This window comes from Rhodamnia argentea, chromosome 4, assembly GCF_020921035.1.
Source record: "Rhodamnia argentea isolate NSW1041297 chromosome 4, ASM2092103v1, whole genome shotgun sequence".
Classification (NCBI taxonomy): Eukaryota; Viridiplantae; Streptophyta; class Magnoliopsida; order Myrtales; family Myrtaceae; genus Rhodamnia; species Rhodamnia argentea.
Window position 1 is genome coordinate 5,381,210 of NC_063153.1, and position 24,116 is coordinate 5,405,325.

Genomic DNA, 24,116 nt, shown 5'->3' on the forward strand with positions numbered 1-24,116 from the left:
CCGCAACTTCATATTTCATTCAGTGTCTCGCAATGTCAATGGCCAAATTAAGGACCACAGCAGCGCGACCCCCTTTCACATGAGAAGAAGATTCCATATATACAATCATGCCACCCCATATATATATATATATATATATATGGGATGACATGATTGAGGTTAGTTGATGTAATAAGTATTTGAAATACTTGCTTGTCATTGGTCGATGCCGCATTCATTTGTTAAAAATTATCTACGTCGGTCTTGACCAATCAAAGTTGATCCAAATGACAGAATTAGTACGAATATAATAATTTAGGATTGAATTGACATTATTATAATAAATTTAAGATTTTTTTTTGATAATTTTCTTTTTCATTTGTCGTCCTTGGGTTCTTTATACATCACGTGAAGTTTGTACTCCGTGTGTGGAATTTGCGGTTCATCTTTTATCATTTCCTGGTCGTGATTCGATCGGTCTAGTCGAATCACACGTCTGTGTGTGTTGTAGCTTCACATCACTTGTCGAGGAGAGTGCCGACCCCAAAACGCGTGAAGGACGACGACGTGGACTGGACTCATGGAAAGCAAACGAAAAAAGAGGGGAGGTTCCCTTCCCGAATCAAGCGTGTCGTGGCCGGTTAAATGAAATAAAGACTTGGAACACAGCTTCCCAAATATCATTAACTCAGTGGTCAGTAAAGGATTAAAAAAAAATCATAAAAAAATGTTAATTATGCTCACTATGGCGCATTTTTTTTGTTAACACTAAAAAATTTAAATTATACTCATTGTAACACATATACCTTACATTACAATTCCATCAACAATCACTGTTAAAAAACCTAATGAGGATCCAACGTGGCACTTTTGATGACAATTGGCTCTAATGTGGCACTAGGCGAGAACCATATTGAAAAAGAAAACGAAAACGAAAACGAAAAAAAAAAAGAAAAAGAAAAAGAAAATAAGTGCACTGTTTGTTGTCTTCTTCAATACTTCGTGAAGAACTGTTCATCGCATCATCTTCAATTGCTCGGCTAAAAGTCTCCGCCGCTCTTGCTTTGTTGCCCAATACTACCTAGATCTTCATGGGTGCTTGCCCACCCATCCACGAGTTTCATGACTTCTAAAGAACATTACCTCATGCGCCATAATTTTTAATCGATCATTTAAGTAGCAAATTTTGTTAAAAACGTTCACACAAGTGCCAAAAATATGACGTCGCATAGCACTTCTGGCCCGACCCATTAGAAAGGCACGATTTCGACAGCCGGAAGTCATTTTCCGGCAATATCTTCACCCTAATCCAAACCCCTCCCTGACCAATCTAAGAAAATGGAGGAACTATGGGCTTACCTTTGATCCAATTGTGAGAAAAAGTGGCGACTAAGCACGGCTAAACTGGCCTTTCCTCACCTAATCACAGATGTGGCCTCACCAACACAATACGCTGTCCTCAATCACTTCTATCACAGGAAAAACTCATCTGATCATACGGTGCATCTAGAGCCCTCCCTCTCCCCTTCTTGCCATTGATGTGAAGTAGGATCTGGAACGCCGGCCAACCTTTTTTCCTCTTCCTGTTCCGAATTCGGAACAAAAAGATAATCTTAGTAACTCGTCGTTCAAGCGATGTGAAGCCATGAAAGTATGGAGTTCTCCTTCACAGGGAGCAACTTAAAATTGTTGCTCAAACTTGAGAATTAGCACGGACACGGTCAGATATTTTGCTGCAAAAACTATGTATGTAATGCTTCCAATTAATGTTGACAAAAGAAGAATGCATGCTCTTTTATCTAATCTTTAATTTCATAATCAAGATGTACTTATTTTCAAAATTCAGATTTTCGCTTTGGACTCAAACTCGAGACATATTTTCAACGATTACTCCAATCCTTATTTTCATGAACCGTACAATTTATCCATCTGAATGAAGAAGCCCTCAAGGGAGTCCTTTGGGGCAAAAAATTTAGGTACCAACGTCACTCTACAAATTAGGTTAATGGCACAAAATCCGGTGAGCAACCTGCTACAAGCTCAAAACACTACAGTTCAAAGAAGTCACCAGTTATGGCACAAGACTTGTATCAATCCAATGCAATCTGCCTAGTAACAGCAGAGACATCAACCACTCTTCCCTGTATAGACCTTTTGATCTTTGAAACAATTAGAACAAACACTTCCCTAAGGATATACATTATATTAGATTCAGCAGAACTTACTATCTCAAAATTTTAGAGTATGAAGCATTGGCGTGATTAGTTGGGTTAAGAGAGGTAACAAAGGTCTATCCGCTAAATATCACAGAGCAACTTGGAAGACCATGGCCATTCAACAAGAATCCACATAATTTTGGATCAATGCACTCTCCGCATCACAGTTCATAAAGAAGGAGAGGAGAAAGAAAAGTTCCTGAACCATGTCAGTAGCATGATGCGAAACCTGTTTTCGATAGTGATTTTGAATTTCAATTGAAGGTGCAGACATTCGAAAGTTTCTAGCAGAGACGGAAAAAGGGGAAAAGCAAAAGTCAGTGGAATCGAAATCACCTAGCTCTCTTCTCCGAGAATCACTTCCTCAGCAAGTTGTGACCGATTCAACAGGTATGTTTCGCAAGCCAACACTCATGATAGGTTGGTGCTGAGTGGATCCCATAGTCTCGCCATAGTTAAGACCATCTTCTCTTCTTTGTTTAAGTTGATCAGCTTTCCTCTGCATCTGTTTCACTAGGACTATATTCTTCTTCAGTTTCTATTGAGTTGTCTTCTTCTAAGTCTGTCCTCAGGCATCCATTCGGCTGATGGTGCTAGAGCACAACCCTCATATCATCTTTCTGTTGCTCGCATATTGGGCGGAATCCACACTTTTCAAAGGTTCCTTCCGATGGGCTGAGGCAAATTTCGAATTGGTTTTGACGTTTGGATGTCACATTCAGCATACTTCGCGGGAAATATAGAAGGCGTACATGATCCGATTCCAATGAATAGAAGTGTTTCCGTTGCCAAATGACCCTTTGGCCATTAACAGATAGTTGGATCTCACATGAATCATTGACCACTTTTCCTTTCTCCACGCCAAGAACGACACAGAGTGCTAGTCCTTTGAACTTGTGAGACAAGTTTTTGGGAACCACAAAAGATGAGCAGCCTTTTTCACAGGGGAGAAACCATTCTGGCATCTCTCCTTCAATTAGGAGAATTTCAACACTACCCATCTTCGGGAGTCCCTGTCATACAGGTGGTAGGCATATCAAGCATTAATATATTTTTTTGGGTGTGTGCGCGCGAGTGAGAGAGAGAGAGAGAGGGAGAGACCTCGAGTAATGACGCATCAGCCACTTTGACTCCTTTGCGGGATAATTCACAACATGAAGACAAGTCAACTTCAAGCTGGTAGGAGGAGAGACTCGACAAATCTGGGAGTTTTTGCAGTGATTCGCAACCATTTGCTCTTAGGGTACGCATATTTGATGGAAGCTGAGGAATTTCTTGTAGTTGCTGGCATCTCGTCACTTCCAACCAACTTAAACAATCGTACTTGTCGATGCATGTTGGTAGATAAGTGAACTTGTTATCCGAAAGACATAGGATTTCCAATTTGGGAAAACTGGAAGAACTCTCAAGGAAATCTATTTCCGATAGATTGCAGCCATTAAGTTCTAGCCAGTATAGATTTGAGAATCCCGGATGGTCATCGTGGTCGGTTGAATCCGCCAAGTTCTTTGGAAACAAGACGAAATTCGAGCAGCCATGAAGATTCGGGGACTCAAGATTGTGCAACTTATAAATGCTCGACGGAAGCCCCGCGAGGTTTTCGCAAGATTGTAAACCTATCACCTTCACAGAGACAAGATTTTCAATTGATGCAGGGAGTTCTTTGATGGCGGTCCTTTCTAGATCAAGTTTTTCTAGATGTTCCATCTTTCCCAGAATATCGGGAAACCTCTCAAGTTTAGAGCAACCAGAGAGGCTGAGGGTTTGAAGAGATTTTGTCATGAGTGGATTGGGAAAGATACTAAGATTAGAGCACATTTCCAGCGACAAAAACCTTAACTTGTTAAGATATCCGACAGATTGATGAACCTCCACCAAGCTTTTGCACCCATCAAGATTCAAGCTCTCCAGATTTGGAGCCTCTGAAAGGTCGGGAACGCTAGCGAGGGACTTGCATTCACCGAAATCTATGGACTTCAACTTTCTAAAATTCTGCAAAAACATACCGGTGCAGTCATTAAGCTCCGCAAAAACTTATAGCTATAAAAATGGAAAGCTATTCATCACAAGGGCTTACCTTAAGCGGGCCTCCTAATTGTTTGATACGACTTCTGTGAAGATCAAGTCGCACAAGCTTCTTAGGACCAGAGCCAAATTCTAGATTTGGCGCATTGGGCCATTTAAGCCATCTTAGCTCGTTAGGGAGACGTACAGGACCTTGTGAAGAGACATGCACTTCAAGCAAAATGAGCATTCTCAATCTTTTCATGTTTGTGAAAGCATCGGGGCTGATAGTTATGTCTTCCAACCTGGGGAAGTCCAATACTATGGCCTTTATTGCATTCGTTCCCTATTCATAATGGAGCAAATGCGGTGGTCACAAAAAATTTCAATGAGATTTACATTGATTGTTCATATCAGAGCAATCTAAAATGTGTGATGTAGCAAACTTTACATAAACAAAATTTACCGTGTCTTCACATAGAATTTCCACGACATCTTCAAAAATCCATAATCTTCTGCGTTTCCCAGGATCATCGGGGCATTCTTGATTAACAACATCCTTACCCATCAATTGAATTAAATCATGCATTTGCAGGGTCCCATGCTCTTCTATTATCAAGGACCGCTCGATGAGAACTTCTATTCCTATAGTTGTAGCAAAATCACAGCTGTCAAGAACTTCTGTGGTGTGTTCTATACTTTTCCCCTTGAAGAAGCATGCAATATCAAGGAAAATCTCCCTTTCGTTGTTATCCAATCCATCGAAGCTTATCTTGAGAATTCGATTGATAGTTTGGTCGGGACTTCCGGAGAGTTTATCCAGTGTACTTTCCCATGCAGGCTCCTCTCTTCCACATAAGAACGAGCCCAACACTTCAAGGGCTAACGGCAGGCCGTTAGCATAACGCACCGCTCTATTTATGAGATCCCTTGTTATCTCAACTTTCTTGCTACTTCGAAAGGCATGCCGACCAAAAAGGTCTCGTGCTTCATTGTCATCTAAAGTTTCAACTTTATACACAAAATTTATGCCATGAGAAGTTAGCACATGTTTATCTCTTGATGTAACAATGATTCTACTTCCTTTGCCAAACCAATGGGCTTCTCCAGCTAACGCATTCAGTTGATCCAGGTGGTCAATATCATCAAGAACCAGGAGAACCTTTTTGCAACAAAGTCTTTCTTGTATCAAATTGATTCCTCCATCAACACTATATACTGTTAAATCTCCTCGAGATAGTATCTCATATAGAAGTTTTTCTTGCAAAGCAACCAGACCATTGCTTTTGTCCGGACTTTCTCTAACTCGCGCCAAAAAACTACAACCCTGAAATTGACTCTCAATAGCATTATATATGGCTTTAGCAATTGTTGTCTTCCCTATTCCTCCAAGTCCCCATAGACCTATCATGAGAACATCTTCATCACCCCACTTCTTTTGTAACAACCATTTCAGTTTTTGGACTCGGGAATCTATTCCGACCGGATACTTGGCGACATGTAAGGGTGCACGCACTAGATGAATTGATAATTCCTTCACGATGCATTGTATGAGCTTCGCTTCATCTCTGATAAGCACTCGAAAGAAAGAGAAACGTGTTTTAGCATTTCAAAGCCGGGGAAGGATTTCAACCACGGATAAGGAAAATCTCACAAGAATATTAGCTAATGATGAGATGAAAAGAAAAAAAGACAATTGGGTGAACCTTTTGGACCCGAGTATGTCCTTAAAAGTCTTAACGGAAAGCTTGAAGGTAAAAGCCTACCCCAAGACATTCTCAATTTTAGATATGGTTGGATCTCCGGTGGGCACTGTGGGACATATCCCACAGTCCGTCGGATGGGACAATACATGTGTCCAGGGTGCGGGCAAAGTAAGCGCACACCCTTCTAATTCATGTGTGCAAGTAGCAAGGGGAGCGTAAAAAACAAGATACAAAAAAGCGTGAGATTGAGTCTAGTTAAAAGAGATATTATAGCGTTTATCAAAACGAAAAACAGGCTTACCCCTCAAGGAAATCCCACCCGGACAGGCTACCGGCGTCGCAGAGCGCCTTCTTCCATCTCTTCACTTCCTGCGAATCCTTCCCGAATTTGGACTCATGTTCAGCCATAGCTTCTCTATAAGTCCCTCTCGGTGTTCTCACTTCTCTGGGTTCGACTTTGTAAAACACGGGAAAGACCTTGAGGTCTCTTTGCTCCTTGCACTCCATAATTCTGGCCAACTCTTCCAAGCACCACCGCGAGGAAGCATAGTTCTTGGAGAAAACGATGATCGCAGCACGCGACCCCTCGATCGCCTTCTTAAGTGCCGGCGATATTTGCTCTCCTTTCCTGAGCTCCTCCCTGTCTACAAAAGTGTGTAATCCTCTTTGTTCCAGACCGGCATAGAGATGACCAAGGAAGCCCTTGCGGACATCCGTGCCTCTGAAGCTCAGGAACACATGGTAATACCTTTTCAGATTTGAAGAGGAAGAAGAAGAAGAAGAAGAAGAAGAAGCCATCGAAAGAGCTAATGGTTGATATCCTTCCGCAGATTGTTTACTATCTGATCGGGGTTCCCAACTCTAGCTCTCATGTACGTATTTATTTGTTCTTGGACTTAAAGACTTTCTGGAATCACGTGGGCCATTTGGTGGATGCCATCTCACTTCCCTTTGGCCTTAATTACTTTTTGTTTCTTTTCGTGTTTCTCTTTCGCGGGGTGTAATTGGATTTTTCCTGGAAATTTCGGTAGAGCTGGAATACTGGTGATTTTGTTGGGATGAGTCTTGCTGCTGTGCGAACACCAGGTATCTGTGGTGCCCTCGTGTTCAAAACGTTTCGGAAAAGGTGAAGACCAATGATAACATCTTCTTGATAGATTTTGGACCAAAGGAAAATATTAGTATTGTCGGGGACGGTACAATCTCAACTATATATACGCACACACCATTACTGCGTGTTTCGCATAAAACACTCATCGATGCGTGTTTTGTATAAAGCACTCATTGATTAAAAAATTGTGTGGTAAAAAAAAACTAACCGTATAATCGGACTATTATGATAGTAGCTCACAAGACTAAATTAGCACGATTAAAAGGTCTAGAATTAAATTGGCGCCAATGCAAGTGTTTGAAGACTTTTCTAACAATTTTTTAGAAGGAAGCTATCATCCCGACAGTTTCATAAGATCGTCGGTTATTTCTGATCACATGATATTCCAATCGATGAGTGCTTTTACGGTAGATTATACCGCTCCCGACAATCTTGTCGGTGAAGCATTTCCCTTTTCTGAATATTTATATTGCCTACCATTTATAAAATTGCAAAAAAAGGAAAAGACCAACGATAGCATCTTCTAGATACTAGAGTACGGATCGAATGTCCCGATAAAATTATATGGAGCTTTTCCAGCATCCTCTGGCTCATGAATTACTACTGCGAATTTGAAATCATATTACGCACATATATATATTATCAAATATGTCTTGAGTTTAAATGATTTACCGTCGATTTGTTAAATCGGCTTGTTGAAAGAAAAATCCTTTTAATTGGCGTGCAGTGGACGACTTCTGGCGCTACAAGACGAAAAAGAGGGGCACACCTGTTTTATTGTATTTCTATAAGCGGATTGTGGGGATCTCTTTCTGATGTGAAAAAGAAAAGCTTGTGGGGCCCCCGAAGAAATTACAGGAAAGAAAATAAAGAAGGCATTTTGTTCTCTGCTGGTTTTCTTCCCCGACACGCCTGCTGCAGCCGCATGACATGCAGAAAGGCCATGTCACAGTGACGTGAGTTCTTTTATATTTGAGTTATTTATTTGTAAACACTTTGCGTTATTTTATAACTATATAGTTATTTAGTAACTGTATAAAAAATTTTATTTCAAAAGATTATTTCTTTTCCTAATATTTTTTTCTTTAAGTCAGATAACTATGTAGTTATTTTGTAAAGTTTCATCCTAAATTAAAGACTAATTTTTAATAAACACTAAAATAATTTAAAATATATTATTTTTTGGCATATCATAAATGAAATACAAATTTTAATACATAATGTTTAAAGTTCGATTGAAGCATGAGACAGTTCCCATATTAAGAACTCATTTTTTCTTTAAATGTTGCATTACCCAAAATACATACAAACATAGCAGCCGAATAATCAAATTATCCACTAATAAAAAAAAAACTATCCTCCTTGATACGAAGTACAAGTCCTTTACTGTCATTTTGCAGATTCTATTTTAAATACAAGTGGATGTTTGGCTCCGGCTCCACGTGCGGCTAGTCACATTTTGTGACGCACGATTAAGAGTATATATGTTATCATTCGCATGTTGAATGCCTCATCTTCTGCAATATTTTTTACGTAAGAGTGAAATCTAGGAAATTTAGGCTCAAATTTATGAAAATGAGATCAAATTAGGCTAATCTAAGCTTATTCTACTTTTAGGGATTTTCTAATTTTTTGTGATTTTTAAAAAAATTTCCAATTTTTTTCGAAATTTTTTGTTTTTATTTTATTTTATTTTTATTAGGTTGAGGGAAAAATGTCGAGAGAACTGAAAGGAAAAAGTGAGAGATGTGAAACTTTATTCTGTTTTGTGATTCTCAAAAGTGATTCTTTTTTCCGGAACCAACTTTTTTTTTTTTTTGCTTCTAGATTTTGCTTTAAAACCGATTATGATTCTCTAAAACCGATTCGGGGAACAGAATCAAAATCAAAATTATTTACATTACCAAACAGGATTCTCATATATATTTTTTTTTTGTTATAGGGAACGTAATCAGAGAACCGTAATGGTTCTCATGCGAGCTCTAAATGATTCAATAGGCCTCCTCGATACTTTTCTTGTCGTGATTTGATCGATCTTATCGAATCACATCACTCAAGGAGAGAGCCGACCCTAAAATGCGTGAAGGACGAGATGGACCCCTAGAACGCAAATGAACAAAGACGGGACTATGAATTGTTCATGCAACCATGGCCGGTTAAATGAAATAAAGACTCCGAACATAGCTTCCCACCGTGGCACAATCGCCATTGTGACACTAAAAACTTCAAACTATATCCATTGTGACACAATTACATTCCGTGACAATTCTATCCAAAATAGTTGTAAAAAAGCTAACTTGGATCCAATGTGGTATTTTTGACAACAAGTGACTCTAATGTGGCGCCAAGCGAATGCGATATTGAAAAAAAAAATGAAAAAAGAAAACAATTACACTGTTTATTGTCTTCTGTAGTACTTCGTGCAAAATTGTTCATCGCATTTGTCATCTTCATTAGCTTGGCTAAACTCCTCGACGATATTTCTTCATTGCCCATTGCCACCTAGATCTCCGTCGGTGCTTGCCCAATCATCCACAAGAATTTCTAAAAAACGTTCACTTAAGTGCCATAACTTTTAATCGATCATTTATGTAGCAAATTTTGTTAAAAAAAAAGTTCACTCAAGTGCCAAAATCTAACGTAACATAGCACTTGTGGTGAACTTTTTTAAAAAGTTATGTGACTTAACCGATCGGTTAAAATACTATGTAGCGCTCAAGTAAACGGAAGCAAAAAATTTATGACATTCAAGATATCGAAGAAAAAAAGTTATGGCACTCAAGTAGCCGAAGAAAAAGAGTTATGGCACTCAAAGGGAACGGCGCATGCTCTGAATTTGGTCGAAATAACTTGCTGTGAAAGAAGGTTGGCTCCACGTTATCCTTTAATTGATCAAAGTTTGAAACAGTAAGCTTTTTATTATTAAGACTTTGGTCACATGGCAAAGAAAGCAACTTGCATGGATTCCCACTACATTCGGCCAAAAAAAAAAAAATGAACCCAAAGAGAAAGAAAAATTTTAGTAAAAAAAGAAAAATCAATTTTTTATTCATTTTTCATATTTTGTTTTAAGGCTGAGTTGGTTTGCCCTTGAGATGAGAGGACTCAATTTGGGGAACAAATGAAAAGGAAAGCAAGTTGGGAGGTCCCTAGTATTTTTTTTCTTTACGTGCTTGGCTACATGGGGAATTAAGGGAAGGGCAAGAACCGGACCGAATTGTGAGATGCTTGTCGTAGAAGGTCATCCAGCTCGCGAGGCAGTCTTCTGAGGATATTACATGGCCAATGAGAGGATATTGATCAAGCAAAAAATTAGAAAAAAAAAAACGATTTGATTCAATGGCAATTTTGATCAGAAAAGTCAATAAAGAGAGAAAGGAATCATGTCCTGGACTTGAGCAGAAAGTATCCAATCCATAACACCGTCGGATAGAAGCATGGAGAGAACAAAGTAGTGTGGATCCTGTAAATCAAGAGACCATTTCTCTCACTTTAAGAATTCTTTCTTCAAGAAAAAGAAGGACGATCAGACAAAAAAGCCTCCATGCCTATTTCACCTTCAAGATTGAATCTCGCAATGGAATAGATAGATCGGCAGCTTGATTGATTGATTCGAACGATCATCTATTACTCCCTTCCGTCTATCCGTGCAAGACGAAGAAGGAAAGATTAAAATAAATGTGCATATGGTACTGTACCTGGTCATTGAAAGAAGGGATATTCATGGGGACCCACAAGAAAGAAATCCTTCGTCCGCTGATTTACAGCCATTTCGAGCAATATCTGCTATGAAAGCAGCTCATCCGAGCCAAAAAAAAAAAGAGGATTGGCGATTTTGGAAGGTGGTACAGAGGAAAAGAAAACGTGAGAGAGGACTAGCAAAAGAGAGGAAACAAAAGGTTTTCTTCTTTCTGGTGGTCACGCAAGTCCAGCCTTGAAGCCGCAGCTCTCTCTGTCGAATTACCCAGCAACGTCTACTTTTCTTGCAGCTTCATGGATGGCCAGACAAAGCTCCAGTCAGTGACATCTGCTCCAGCTTAACCGTGATCTTCGATAGTGACACAACAATGGACCTGTTTGGCTTCTCTGTTTCGCTGCGACGCCTCCAGTTTCGATCCAATTCCCTGTGCCGTGAGGCTTGTTGCTGACCCGAACTGCTGTCCTTGTCATTGATCCTTGCTGCGAGACGATCCCTTCACGTAAGGACACGTTTCTGGTTCCTGTCCGTAACGACGAAGCTGCACTGCGACGACGACCTGCTGCGACCTCCCTTGGCAGAATTCACATTACTGATTTCCTGTGGACTGTTTTCTCCTTTTCGCAATTTGGAGAATTCTTTGTTTTTGCATATTTTCTCGACGTTCCAGATTCCTTTTGTTGAGCCATCACGCCAAAGGACCTGTTGGCTATTCCCCTCGCTGTCCACCACCGTGACCAAGATCATCGTTGGTTGGAGTGTGGATCATCTGCAATTGTTGTCTGTTAGTCCAAATGGGAAATCAAATTGCTCTGAATTAGATGATTATTCGATCAAATTCTAAATTTCATATTTTTTCTGATTCCGACTGATTTTATTTGATGTGATTCCAGACATTTTCCGATTAAGAGTTATCACATGAAATTCAAATTAAATTATTAATTTGAGCTGCAAGATAACAGATCATTTTCTAATTATATTTGAATTTATTGCGATCATATATTTTATTAAGATTACGATATCCGTTAATTTAGGAAAAAATCCAAAAAAGGGCTCGAGGTCTTCAGATTTTCTCAAATAAGGGCCCCAAGTGAACTATGCTTCGAATAAGGGTTCAAAGTGACATAATATGTTTCAATTAAGGGCCCGAAGTGATCATAATGTTTCAAAAAAGGGTCTGACACGAAGTTTGTTTTCGTCATTTCACATTTTAATTTTTTTATTCATTTTTTCTCTTTTTCCTGATTTATGTATTAAAAAAATAAAAAAAAACATCCACAGAAGGGAGGGCTGCCCGTCCCGCCTATAGCCGCCGGCCCACCGCCGGTGGGGGGTCGGCGGGCGGGGCGAAGACCGGTGGGGTCGCCGGCGACCCCGCCGGTCAAAGGCGAGGGCCTCTGGCCCTCGCCAAAACCCGGAGAGGGTCGGGCCCTCTCCCGGATCTGGGTGAGGGCCGGCGGTCCCCGCCCGGATCGGGGACCGCCACCGTCGCCCCATCGTTGGTGGGGGTCACCTTGACCAAGCGACCCCGACCCGGTCCCGGGCGACGGCCGGCGGTCCCCGATCTCGGGCGGGGACCGCCGGCCCTCACCCAGATCCGGGAGAGGTCCCGACCCTCTCCCGGTTTTGGCGAGGGTCGAGGCCCTCGCCTCTAGTCGGCCGGGTCGCCGGCGCTCGCCGAGGCGCCGGCGACCCCGCCAAAGCTTTGCCACCGCCCTCCCGGCGGTGGGGCGGTGGCCACAAGGCGGGAGGGTCGCCCCTCCCGCTCGTGAAGGTCCGCTTAACCTCTTTTTTTTTTTTCTGGTGAGAAAACAGATAACAAATAGAATAATAAAAAATAAAAAAAAATTAAATAAGTAAAAAGATTAAAATGCCCTTAAATCGGGCCCTTTTTTGAAATTTTATAGTCATTTCAAGCCCTTATTTGAAACAGTGTTCACTTGGGGCCCTTATTTGAAAAAATATAAGGACTTCGGGCCCTTTTTTGAAACAATGTTCACTTGGGGCCCTTAATTGAGAAAATCTGAAGACTTCGGGCCCTTTTTTGAATTTTTCCCAATACGTCGCAAGATGAGAGATTTTTTTGTATTTTTTGTATCATAATCTTATGTCCGAACTCTCGATAAATATCTTGCTTGGTTTCGATTCTTGGAAAATTAGAGGCTACACGGACATTGGGACTCCACGGCACGGAGAGCGCAGCTTTTTTGATAGATAGACAGAGAGAGAAAAGAACCGACAAAGCGCTCTCTCTCTCTCGATTTCGATCTTCTCTCTTCTTGCGCTTTCGCCTCACAAAAAAAAAAAAACAAGGGTTTAATTGAAATTGCATTCTTGCATACATAATTCAGTTTGCATGTCGGGACTCAAACATATATATATTTTCTCACAATTCATTTTTCATTTTCGATTTATGTGTTGTTAAATTATTCATTGTGTAACTGCATGAACATTTTTTTTCGTGTTAGGGGCCAAGTTAAAAGGAAATAGTCAAAGACTGGCTGCAAATTATTTTTAAAAAATGAAAGATAAAGGTACCGAAAGGGCGTGACATTAAGCTAGTGTAACTAAGTCCCCAAGCTTGTAATATCTCGGTTCATAGGAAAAAGCAGTTCTCCCAATGCTTTATTTAAGTGTCTAATTGACCTGCTCTAAACAGATTAGTGGCGACTCCAAATAAAAATCTTTTGCACGAAATGATTGAAAGTCGAGAATTGATGTGGACTTGGGGGAGTCCGAGCTAGGTTTAGCCGCTTAGTAATCCATTAGCCTGAAAAGTCTATTTTTAGGTCATGACAATTGGATACAGTGATATGGATTACGTTGCATTGTACTACCGCCCATAAATTGATACATTTTCTTCTTTTGGGGTTTAAGTACACTACAAATATCAAAACTTGTGTCAATTTTTTTTAAAAACGATCACTTTAGTGCCAAAACTTTTTAAACGATCAATTAAGTTCCAAATTTCGAAAAACGTTCACTTCGGTGCCAACTTTGGTGAGCCACAACAACTCAAATCAAAGTTGGCACCGAAGTAAGCGTTTAAAAAAAAAATTGATACTTAAGTGTTTGTATTGAAAGTTTTGGCACTAAAGTGAACTCCGTGTATAAGTTTTGACACTTGTAGTGTATTTTAGCTACTCTTTTAGTAAAAGTAAATCTTTTCCTATTTTTATTCCTAAACATGCAAATATATATGGCTAGGCATTAGTGCACAAACAATAAAATTCACTTTGTAATAATAAACATATTGTTAACGCAAATATTCAAAAACCTTATCCATGTTGGACAATATTAACATAAAACTTTGTTGTTACGCTCTGGGAAAGATCCCTGTGTCGCGCAACATCAATACAATCCCTATTTTCATGAACTGGATGACTTATGGATCTAAATCAGGCCCTCGAATGAGTTGGCAAAAATATTTAGGTATCAATGCACAAGCTCAATGCATTATAGTTCAAAGAATTATGTGAGCAACCTGCTACAAGTTCAAAAAATATTTAGGTGTTTAATCCCTATTTTCCCTATAAAACAGCAACGATTTACCTCCGCAGAAAGGATAATGTGAGCAACCTTCTACAAGTTCAAAGCATTATAGTTCAAAGAAGCCACTGCCTAGCAACAACAAAGCCATCAACTAATCTCCCCTGTATATAGATGTGACATTCTGAATTTCATACCATTTGGAGACTATTGAATGAAGATTATCTACCAATGTAATTCAGTTTTATTTCCCTTGGATCCGATTAATCCCGAGTATACTGACCAAAAAGGAAAGGCTAAAGCACGACAATGTACGTGGACCTAGGAAACTCAAATGAGAATTGACATTTTGACCATAAGAATTGCTGAGGGAATATTTAGAGCCAGTAAAGGTCGATCTAAGAATGATTATGGAATCCATTGCTAGCGTTATACGATTGGAGCGCGGGTGATTCTGCTTAACCAATGTATAATTTGCGACATTTTCATTAAATTGGATCATGACGATCGTGACCTAAGGGACTAGTAATAAACTTTCGCAATTACATGATAACCAAAATGACCATGACTTGAGTAAGCCTAAGAGTGATGAAAATCACCGAGTCAATATGTGTAATGTCGCCGCAAAAGCCACCCGTCGGTTTGAGATGAACTAAAGTTACGTTCGAAAGAAAATAAATCAGGAAATGGATTCTCGAAATAGGAAAAATGGAAATGAAGAATTCCAATTTTGGTCTTGAATCGGACGTCACCTCATCGATAGTAGTTTAATTGGAAAAAATCAGAATCTTTGGACGACAAGTATAAAATGACCATTTTACCCCTCAAGCATTAATTTTTGCCATAAGTGATCCAATGGGCATTTTAGTCTTTCTTTCCCCTTGGCTGCCGAAAATTGGATGAGAAAGGGGTCAATGGAAGTCAAAGCTTCTAGAAAAAGATTTATAAATAAGAGTTAACTAAGATATTTGGACTTCATTTGACCCATATGCTCTACTATTTTGTTTGGACCAAGCCAATAATGGAGACCAAGCTTCTCACACACTCTTTTACTTCAGTTGACCAGCCACTCTTGCTCTTCACGTTGCCGCCTTGCTGCTCTTTCATTTTCTGCACTTCCACAAAAAGTCGCTCAGCCTGACAAGCCTCGACACCCTTCACTATTTTGACCGTAACTTCTTCTTCCGACGACGGTTTAAGGTGAGATCACCTCCATCAGAAAATCTTGTTTTCTTAGCTTTCCATGAACATATTATGAGCTCAATTTGGCCTTGCAGTTTTTCTCGTAGGTCCGATTGAATGGACAAAGGTCTAGTCGGGATTGAATCTGATCCGGTTTGAGAAGGAGCTCTCTTACAACGGTTTCAAGAGCTCATTTTGCTTCAAAATTTTTGTGGGATGTTCTATACATATAGTACTTGACTTGGCTATATTGGAATGATAATTGTAGTTGAGAATTGATGGGTGTTCATAGTTGTTTTGAGATGGGTTTTAAAGAAATTGTTGGATGTGATATTGCACGTTACTATCCCGTTAAAGGATACAGTGATAATCTCGTTAGGGTGTGCAGACTATAACATAATCATTGGTGGTAATGAGAAAAGAATAGATTTGGTGGTGCTGCCTATGTATGATTTTGATGTGATTATTGGAATGGATTGGTTAAGTAAGCAAAAGGTTGTAGTTGATTGTGGTAGCGGGGTAATCCGATTCAATCTGGATGATCACTCTAGATTCGAATTCGTAGGAAGTCGAGGAGGGACCTCGATTCCTTTAATCTCGTCGCTTGAGGTAGTAAAGCTATTGAACGAGGGATGCCAAGCTTATTTGGCTTCGGTAGTGGATACGACAGTCGGGGAACCTAAGTTGGAGAGTTCTATCGTGGTACGTGAATTTCCCGATGTCTTTCCTCAAGAATTGCCGAATTACCATCGAGAGAGGGAAATTGAGTTCGTGATTGAACTAGCTCCTGGGATGGAGTCAATCTCGAAAGCACCGTATAGGATGCCCTTCGTCGAACCGAAGGAACTTAAGGTTCGGATGCAAGAATTGTTAGACAAGGGATTTATTCGGCCAAGCGCGTCACCTTGGGGAGCACTGGTACTATTTGTGAGGAAAAAGGATGGATCGTTACGACTATGCATTGATTTTAGGCAACTGAATCAGGTGACTATTAAGAATAAATATCCGTTACCAAGGATTGATGATTTGTTTGATCAGATTCAAGGAGCCTTAGTGTTTTCTAAGATCAACCCGAGGACGGGTTATCATCAGTTGAGGATATCCCGAAAACGGCGTTTAGGACGAGATATGGGCATTACGAATTTACCGTCATGCCGTTTGGATTAACTAACGCCCCAGCTGCATTTATGGACTTAATGCATCAAGTGTTTAAGGAGTATCTGGACCGGTTTGTTATCGTCTTTATCGATGATATCTTAATTTACTTGAGGAATAGTGAGGAGCATGAACGACACCTTAGGATTGTTTTGCAAACCTTGAGGGAACACTCGCTTTATGCTAAATTTAGCAAATGCGAGTTTTGGTTGAATCGAGTAGCATTTCTTGGACATGTAATATCTGGAGAAGGAATCTCCGTGAATCCCTCAAAGATAGAAGTAGTGATGAATTGGTCTAGACCTACAACAGATTCTGAAGTTCGAAGTTTTTCGGGATTAGCGGGTTATTATAGGCGCTTTATGGAAAAGTTATCGCCTATAGCTATTCCCTTAACAAGGTAAACAAAGAAAGATACGCGGTTCGAATGGACAGATAAGTGCGAAAGGAGTTTTCAAGAACTTAAGCATCGTTTAACGACCGCACCAGTATTAACGATCCCTTCTAGGACTGGAGGTTATGAGATTTATAGCGACGCTTCGCTAAAGAGATTGGGTTGCATGTTAATGCAACATGGAAGAGTTGTCGCCTATGCTTCACGACAACCGAGACCTCATGAGATGAATTATCCGACGCACGATTTAGAACTGGTTGCAATTGTCTTTGCCTTGAAGATTTGGAGGCATTATCTGTGTGGTGAAAGGTTTCTGATTTATACGGACCACCAGAGCCTGAAATATTTGTTTTCTCAGAAAGAATTGAATATGAGATAGCGTCGATGGATGGAGTTACTTAAGGATTATGATTGCGATATTCTGTACCATCTTGGAAAAGCGAATAGAGTTGCGGATGCTCTAAGTCGAAAGTCAAGCATCGCTCATTTAATGGTTAGGGGATGGTCCTTGTTTGAAGAGTTAAGGGATTCCAAGTTTAATTGGAAGTTTGCCAACTGTCGAGTTTAATGGCAACTTTGAGAATTGAACCTCGGATCCAAGAAAGGATAAAGTCTTGCAGTCTACGGACCTAGTTATTCAAAAGATCCTTGAGATGGATGTTGCGAAAAGGAAACCAGAGTTTCAAGTCTCAGCAGATAAGATCTTGAAGTTTCGTGGACGTTTATATGTACCTGCTTACGAGGAACTTAAAGAAAGGATTTTATCTGAAGCTTATAGGAGCAATTACAGTATCCACCCGAGAAGCACGAAAATGTATTAGAATCTACATCAACATTATTGGTAGAACGGAATGAAAGTGGACGTGGCTAAGTATGTGGCAAAGTGCCTAACTTGCCAACGGTGAAAGCACTGACATTGTTAGCTTGGTGGATTGTTACAACCTTTGGAAATCCTTGAATGGAAATAGGAACACGTTACTATGGATTTTATTATGGGTTTACCGAGGAATCAGAGAGGACATGACTCGATTTGGATAGTTGTGGATAGACCGACTAAGTTTGCGCATTTTATACCTATACGAAAGGATTTTGCGATGGACGGATACGTTGAGTTGTATATGCGATAGATAGTAAGATTTCATGGAGTGCCCGTGACAATTACGTCGGATAGAGACCCTAAGTTTACTGCAAATTTATGGAAAAGTCTTCGGGGAGCTATGGGCGCTATATTGCGGTTTAGTAAGGCGTATCATCCACAAACAGATGGACAATCGTAAAGGACAATTCGGACGCTCGAGGATATGTTACGAGCATGTGTCATAGATTTTAAAGGTGGATGGGAGGATCAACTACATCTGGTAGAATTCGCGTATAACAACGGTGATCAATAGAGTATTAAAATGACACCATTCGAGGCATTATATGGTAGATCCCGTAGAACTCCCGTATGTTGGGATGAAGTTGGAGAAAGAAGCATAACAGGCCCGGAGTTGGTAGAACGATCGATTGATGCTGTAAAAATCCTTAGGGAAAGGTTGCGAACAGCCCAAAGTCGTCAGAAAAGTTATACCAATAAGCAACGCAAGCCTCTGGAGTTTCAAGTTGGAGATCACGTTTTCCTTAAGGTACCACCAATGCGAGGTTTATCTCAGTTTGGAAAGAAGGGAAAACCGAGTCCGAGGTACGTAGGCCCTTTTGAAATTTTGGAACGGATTGGAACGTTGGCCTACAGGCTTGCCTTGCTACCAAGTTTATCGCAAGTCCACAATGTATTCCATGTGTCGATGCTGAGGAAATACGAGCCGGATCCGACTCATGTTCTAGATTTTGACCGTTGAAGTGGACAACAGAGTGTCGTATGTGGAAAAACCGGTCAGAATCTAGGATCGGAAGGAACAAGTGTTGAGGAAGAAGACTATTCCACCGGTCAAGGTTGTGTGGGAACATCACGGAACCGAAGGCTCTACGTGGGAAAGTGAAGAAGCAATGAGGCGTCAGCACACCCATTTGTTTGAATAGTTGTTTGTTGTAATAAATTTCGAGGACGAAATTTTTGTAACGGAGGAAGAATTGTGAGATTCTGAATTTCATACCATTTCGAGACTATTGAATGAAGATTATCTACCGATGTAATTCAGTTTTATTTCGCTTGGATCCGATCAATCCGGAGTATACCAACCAAAAGGGAAAGGCTAAATCACGACAATGTATGTGGACCTAGGAAACTCAAATGAGAATTGACATTTTGACCATAAGGATTGCTGAGGGAATTTTTAGAGCCAGTAAAGGTCTATTTAAGAACGATTATGGAATCCATTGCTAGCGTTATACAATTGGAGTGCAGGTGATTCTGCTTAACTAATGTATAATTTGCGACATTTTCCTAAATTGGATCTTGACGATCGTGACCTAAGGGACTAGTAATAAACTTTCGCAATTACATAACAACCAAAATGACCATGACTTGAGTAAGCCTAAGAGTGATGAAAATCACTGAGTCAATACGCGTAATGTCGCTGCAAAAACCGTCCATCGGTTTGAGATGAACTGAAGTTACGTTCGAAGGAAAATGAATCAGGAAATGGATTCTCGAAATAGGAAAAATGGAAATGAAAATTTTCAATTTTGGTCTTGAATCGGACGTCGTCTCATCTATAGTAGTTTGATAGGGAAAAATCAGAATTTTTGGACAACAAGTATAAAATGACCATTTTACCCCTCAAGCATTAATTTTTGCCATAAGTGATCCAAGGGGCATTTTGGTTTTTCTTTCCCCTTGGCTGCCGAAAATTGGATGAGAAAGGGGTCAATGGAAGTCAAAGCTTCTAGAAAAAGATTTATGGATAAGAGTTAACTAAGATATTTGGACTTCATTTGACCTATGTGCTCTATTATTTTGTTTGGACCAAGCCAATAATGGAGACCAAGCTTCTCACACACTCTTTGACTTCAGTTGACCAGCCACTCTTGCTCTTCACGTTGCTGCCTTGCTGCTCTTTCATTTTCTGCACTTCCATAGAAAGTCGCTCAGCCCGACAAGCCCCGACGCCCTTCACTATGTCGGTCGTAACTTCTTCTTCCGACATCGGTTTAAGGTGAGATCACCTCCATCAGAAATCTTGTTGTCTTAGCTTTCCAGAAACATATTATGAACTCAATTTGGCTTGGTAGTTTTTCCCGTAGGTCTGATTGAATGGACAAAGGTCTAGTCGGGATTGTTCTGATCCGGTTTGAGAGGGAGCTCTCTTACAACGGTTTCAAGAGCTCATTTTGCTTCAAAATTTTTGTGGGATGTTCTATACATATAGTACTTGACTTGGCTAAGTTGGAATGATAATTGTAGTTGAGAATTGATGGGTGTTCATAGCTATTTTGAGATGGGTTTTAAAGAGCAGAATTTGACTCTTTTGCACACTTGAAAAGATTGGTTTAATTGGAGGTCTTCAAGCTGTTCAATTGGCTTGAAATTTTCGATGAACATATTAGACATATAGAACAAGGTTTTGGAAAGTTGGTTTCGCATTAAATTGAAGCTTAGAGTGAATTATGGACTGATTAGTGTGGATTAGAGCAGAACCAAATTGGCCCTGTTCTTGGGGAGGTGTTGTCCGGTTCTGTTCTGGGCTAAATGGGGTGTCGCCTTGGCTTGAACTTGTCATTTAGACATGCTACGACGTATATTAGTGTGTTAATGAAGAGTATGTGAAGTGGTTTGGTGATTAGAGCTAGAATTGTGACTAAACGGCATGACGGAACTTAATTGACGATATGTCCTGTTTTGGACAGAATTAATCTTGGATTCGGAAGCTTGAATTGGAGGTTGCGACTAGCTCATTGGAATAGGTAAATTGCCCTTAACCCTTTATTAAGACATTAAGGTACTAAGGGACTAATTTGTGATCCGATTGGGTGAATTATGAGGCAAATTATGCATGATCGATTGCATTGAATGATTATACGGCATTTAATCATCCGTATGACATGAGAATAAATTATGCTTGAATTGGCGGGAATTATTCTTGTTAACTTGATTGTATAGTGGTGCAATTTGTGCCGGGCCTAGTGTAATGTGGCATTGTGTATTCTCGTGTGATAGATTAAATGTTCGCTAAATCGAGCTATACTCGATCATGAAGTCTACAAAATGAGAATTGTATTTGTGAACCTTTGGCCAATGGGAAGGTTTTGACTGAATTTGAGTCCGATCGATTGGATTGCGAAGTCATGGATTATGGTAACCCGAGGCGTTATGACGTGGGTTGTGAGATTATTTGTACCCCGATGCGTTATAACGCTGAGTTTTGATATAATCCTAAGGCGTTAAACGCGTGATTTGACCTAATGCGTTATTACACGGGTCCCGACAATTATATATAAACCCGATGAGTTATTACATGGGTATTGCCAAGCACATCAAGATAGCCCGATGCGTTATTATGCGGGCATTGATATCGAGAATGAGATTATTATACTAGTACGTAAAGCTTGGTTTGAAATATTGAATGCCTAGTGATTGTGATTGCTTGATTTGCCAATGCCTTTGCCTGTGTGCGTATCCTGTTTATCTTGGTTCTATTGACGTCTTCGGACGTCTTTGATTTGAAAAGTAGTTTGGAGGTACTAGTAGCTTAGTCTAGGGTTAGGGTTGATTTATTGAGATTCATTCTCACCCCGTCGTGGGATCCCTTTTTTTTTTTAGACCCCGGACCTCGAAGATGCTACTAGTTCGCCTAGGAGACCTCGAGGAGATGACCTCCACTTTTGATGAGTTCCCCGATGGTAGAGGATTTGTGTACATTAGGAAGTGTACTACCGTCTTGGTGGATGAAGGAAAGGAACATTTAACACCTCATCATTATGAGGCGTGGTATCGTCGGGTTAGGGACATTACAATATGTCCCCTGAAGCCAACAGAGGTCCCTAGAGGAGTAGTGTCCAATTGATGTCACCCTATCCGAGATGACGTAGAGCTGGAAATTAGTATGGTTGGATCGAGAAACATCCCGGAGAGTACTCATAAAGCTGAGGAGGACATAGAAGTGATTGATATTTCTGACTCGAAGGAGGAGGAGGATGCCACTAAGGTGCGATCCGACAGTTCTTCTGATTACGACCCTGAAGCGGACTAAGACGAGGATGTAGATGAGACCAATAGTTTAGTGTAATGGTGTTAGGAACTGGGATTTTGGTTGTCTTTTGCTAGAGACTTTTGATAAGACCAAAGTGGACGTCTGTTGTACTTGACTCTGATCTTTACGTAAGACATTTGGTGTGCATGTTTCATAAGTGTGGGGTATCCCAGTACATATTTTATTTTGTTCGGGTTATTTATTTACTTCCACGTGTGCATTTCATGTGAGTATTGTTACCGTCCGGATCCTGGAATTGACGATAGTAGCGGGATGAGACGAACACTAGGGTACGCGGGCATGACAATAGACCTTTTGATCCGTGAGACAATTAGATCAACAATTCCCTAAAGATATAGATTATACTCGATTCGCCAAAACTGTTGGGGTTATCCCACATCGGTTGTGGAAGGGGCTGGTGGTCGGTTTATAAGTGTGAGGGAAAGCCTTATCCTTTGAGCTAGCTTTTGGGATGAGAGAGGCCCAAGAACACCCAACACTGGTATCCGGGAGAGATACGGGTTGTCGGTGCCTCCGACCTAGGGCCCGATGTGTGAATGAGAGATTGTTAGGGTTATCTCACATCGGTTGTGAAAAAGGTTGGTGGTCGGTTTATTAGTGTGAGGGAAAACCTTGTCCTTTGAATTAACTTTTGGGATGAGAGAGATCAAAGACCACTCAACAAAAACTTACTATCTCAAAATTTTTAAAGTATGAAGCGTTGGCATCACTAATTGGATTAAGAGAGGTAACAGAGATCTATCCGATAAATGTCACAAAGCAAGTTGGAAGACCATGGCCATTCAACAAGAATCCATCTAATTTTGTATTAATGCATTCTGCATCACTATTCCTAAAGGAGGGGGAAAATTTACAGTAGAGACGGAAAAATGGGAAATGCAAAAGGCATTGGAATTGCATCCCCCCGTTTGTTTCCCCTAGAATCACTTGAGCAACAGGTCTGTCACAACTTCGACATGCTTAGATCGGTCGGTGCGAGTGGAACCCATAGTGTCGCCGTAGTTATGACAATCTTCTCTTCTTTGTAGAAGTTGATCCGCTTTCCTCTACCATAGTGTGTATTGAGTTGTCTTCTTCTGAGTCTCTTTCCTTGATCTTCCAATTTTTTTCTTCAACCGGCTGATGGTGTTGGAGCACGACCCTCAGATCATCCTCGGGTTGCTTGCATATTAGACGAAATCCACACTTTTTTAAGATTACTTTCGATGGTGTGAGGCAAACTCGGACTTGGCTCCAATCGTTTCGTAGAAGCTCCCCTACTCCAAACAGCATTCTGCGTGGGAAATACGTAAGCCACACATGATTGGATTCCAATGAATAAAAGAAATGACTTTGGCAAAACATCCTTTTGCTGTTAACAAACATTTGGATTTCACATGAAGCATTGACCTCTTTTCCTTCCTCCAAGCCAAGAACAACACAGAGTGCTAGTCCCAATAGCTTGTACTCCAAGTTCCGGGGAACCATGAAAGATATGGGAACCCATTCACGGTTGAGAAACCATTCTGGCATTTCTCCTCCAATTAGGAGAATATCAACTCTTCCCATATTCGGAAGTCCCTGTCATACGGATGGTACGCATATCAAGCATTCAAAGCTAGTGTGCGTTATATATATATATATATATATATATATATATATATATATATATATATATATATAGAGAGAGAGAGAGAGAGAGAGAGAGAGAGAGAGAGAGATTGACCTCGAGTGATAACACATCAGCCATCTTGACCCCTTTGCGGAACAATTCACAACATGAAGACAAATCAACTTCAAGGCGATCGGAGGAGATACTCCACAAATCTGGGAGCTTTGCGAGAGATTTGCAGCCATTGGCTTTTAGGGAATGCATATTTGACGGAAGCCGAGGAATCTCTTGTAGTTGCTGGCATTTCTCCACATCCAACCAATGCAAATCGTCGTATTTGTTGATGCATGTTGGTAGATGAGTAAACTTGTTTCCTGAAAGATTTAGGGTCTCCAACTTGGGAAAACTGGAAGAACTCTCAAGGAAGTCTAGTTCTGATAGA

General features: G+C 40.4%; 2 protein-coding genes across 2 annotated transcripts in view; both read right to left on the bottom strand.

Annotated features, from left to right (window-relative positions):
* Positions 1–2,383: 2,383 nt before the first annotated feature.
* LOC125314517 (disease resistance protein RUN1-like) lies at positions 2,384–6,862 on the bottom strand. Its single transcript, XM_048276976.1, has 5 exons — positions 6,207–6,862; positions 4,666–5,767; positions 4,273–4,545; positions 4,030–4,187; positions 2,384–3,208 (listed from the first exon to the last, which is right to left on the bottom strand). The coding sequence occupies exons 1-5, from the start codon at positions 6,701–6,703 to the stop codon at positions 3,172–3,174; spliced, it is 2,067 nt and encodes a 688-aa protein (XP_048132933.1). The 5' UTR covers positions 6,704–6,862; the 3' UTR covers positions 2,384–3,171.
* A 15,909-nt stretch (positions 6,863–22,771) lies between these two features.
* The window catches only part of LOC125314673 (TMV resistance protein N-like), a 416,296-nt gene continuing 414,951 nt past the window's right edge, over positions 22,772–24,116 (bottom strand). The window contains exon 5 of the mRNA XM_048277530.1: positions 22,772–23,643. Within this exon, the coding sequence (XP_048133487.1) occupies positions 23,086–23,643 (558 nt within the window). The 3' untranslated portion in view covers positions 22,772–23,085. The remainder of the gene's footprint in view (positions 23,644–24,116) is intronic.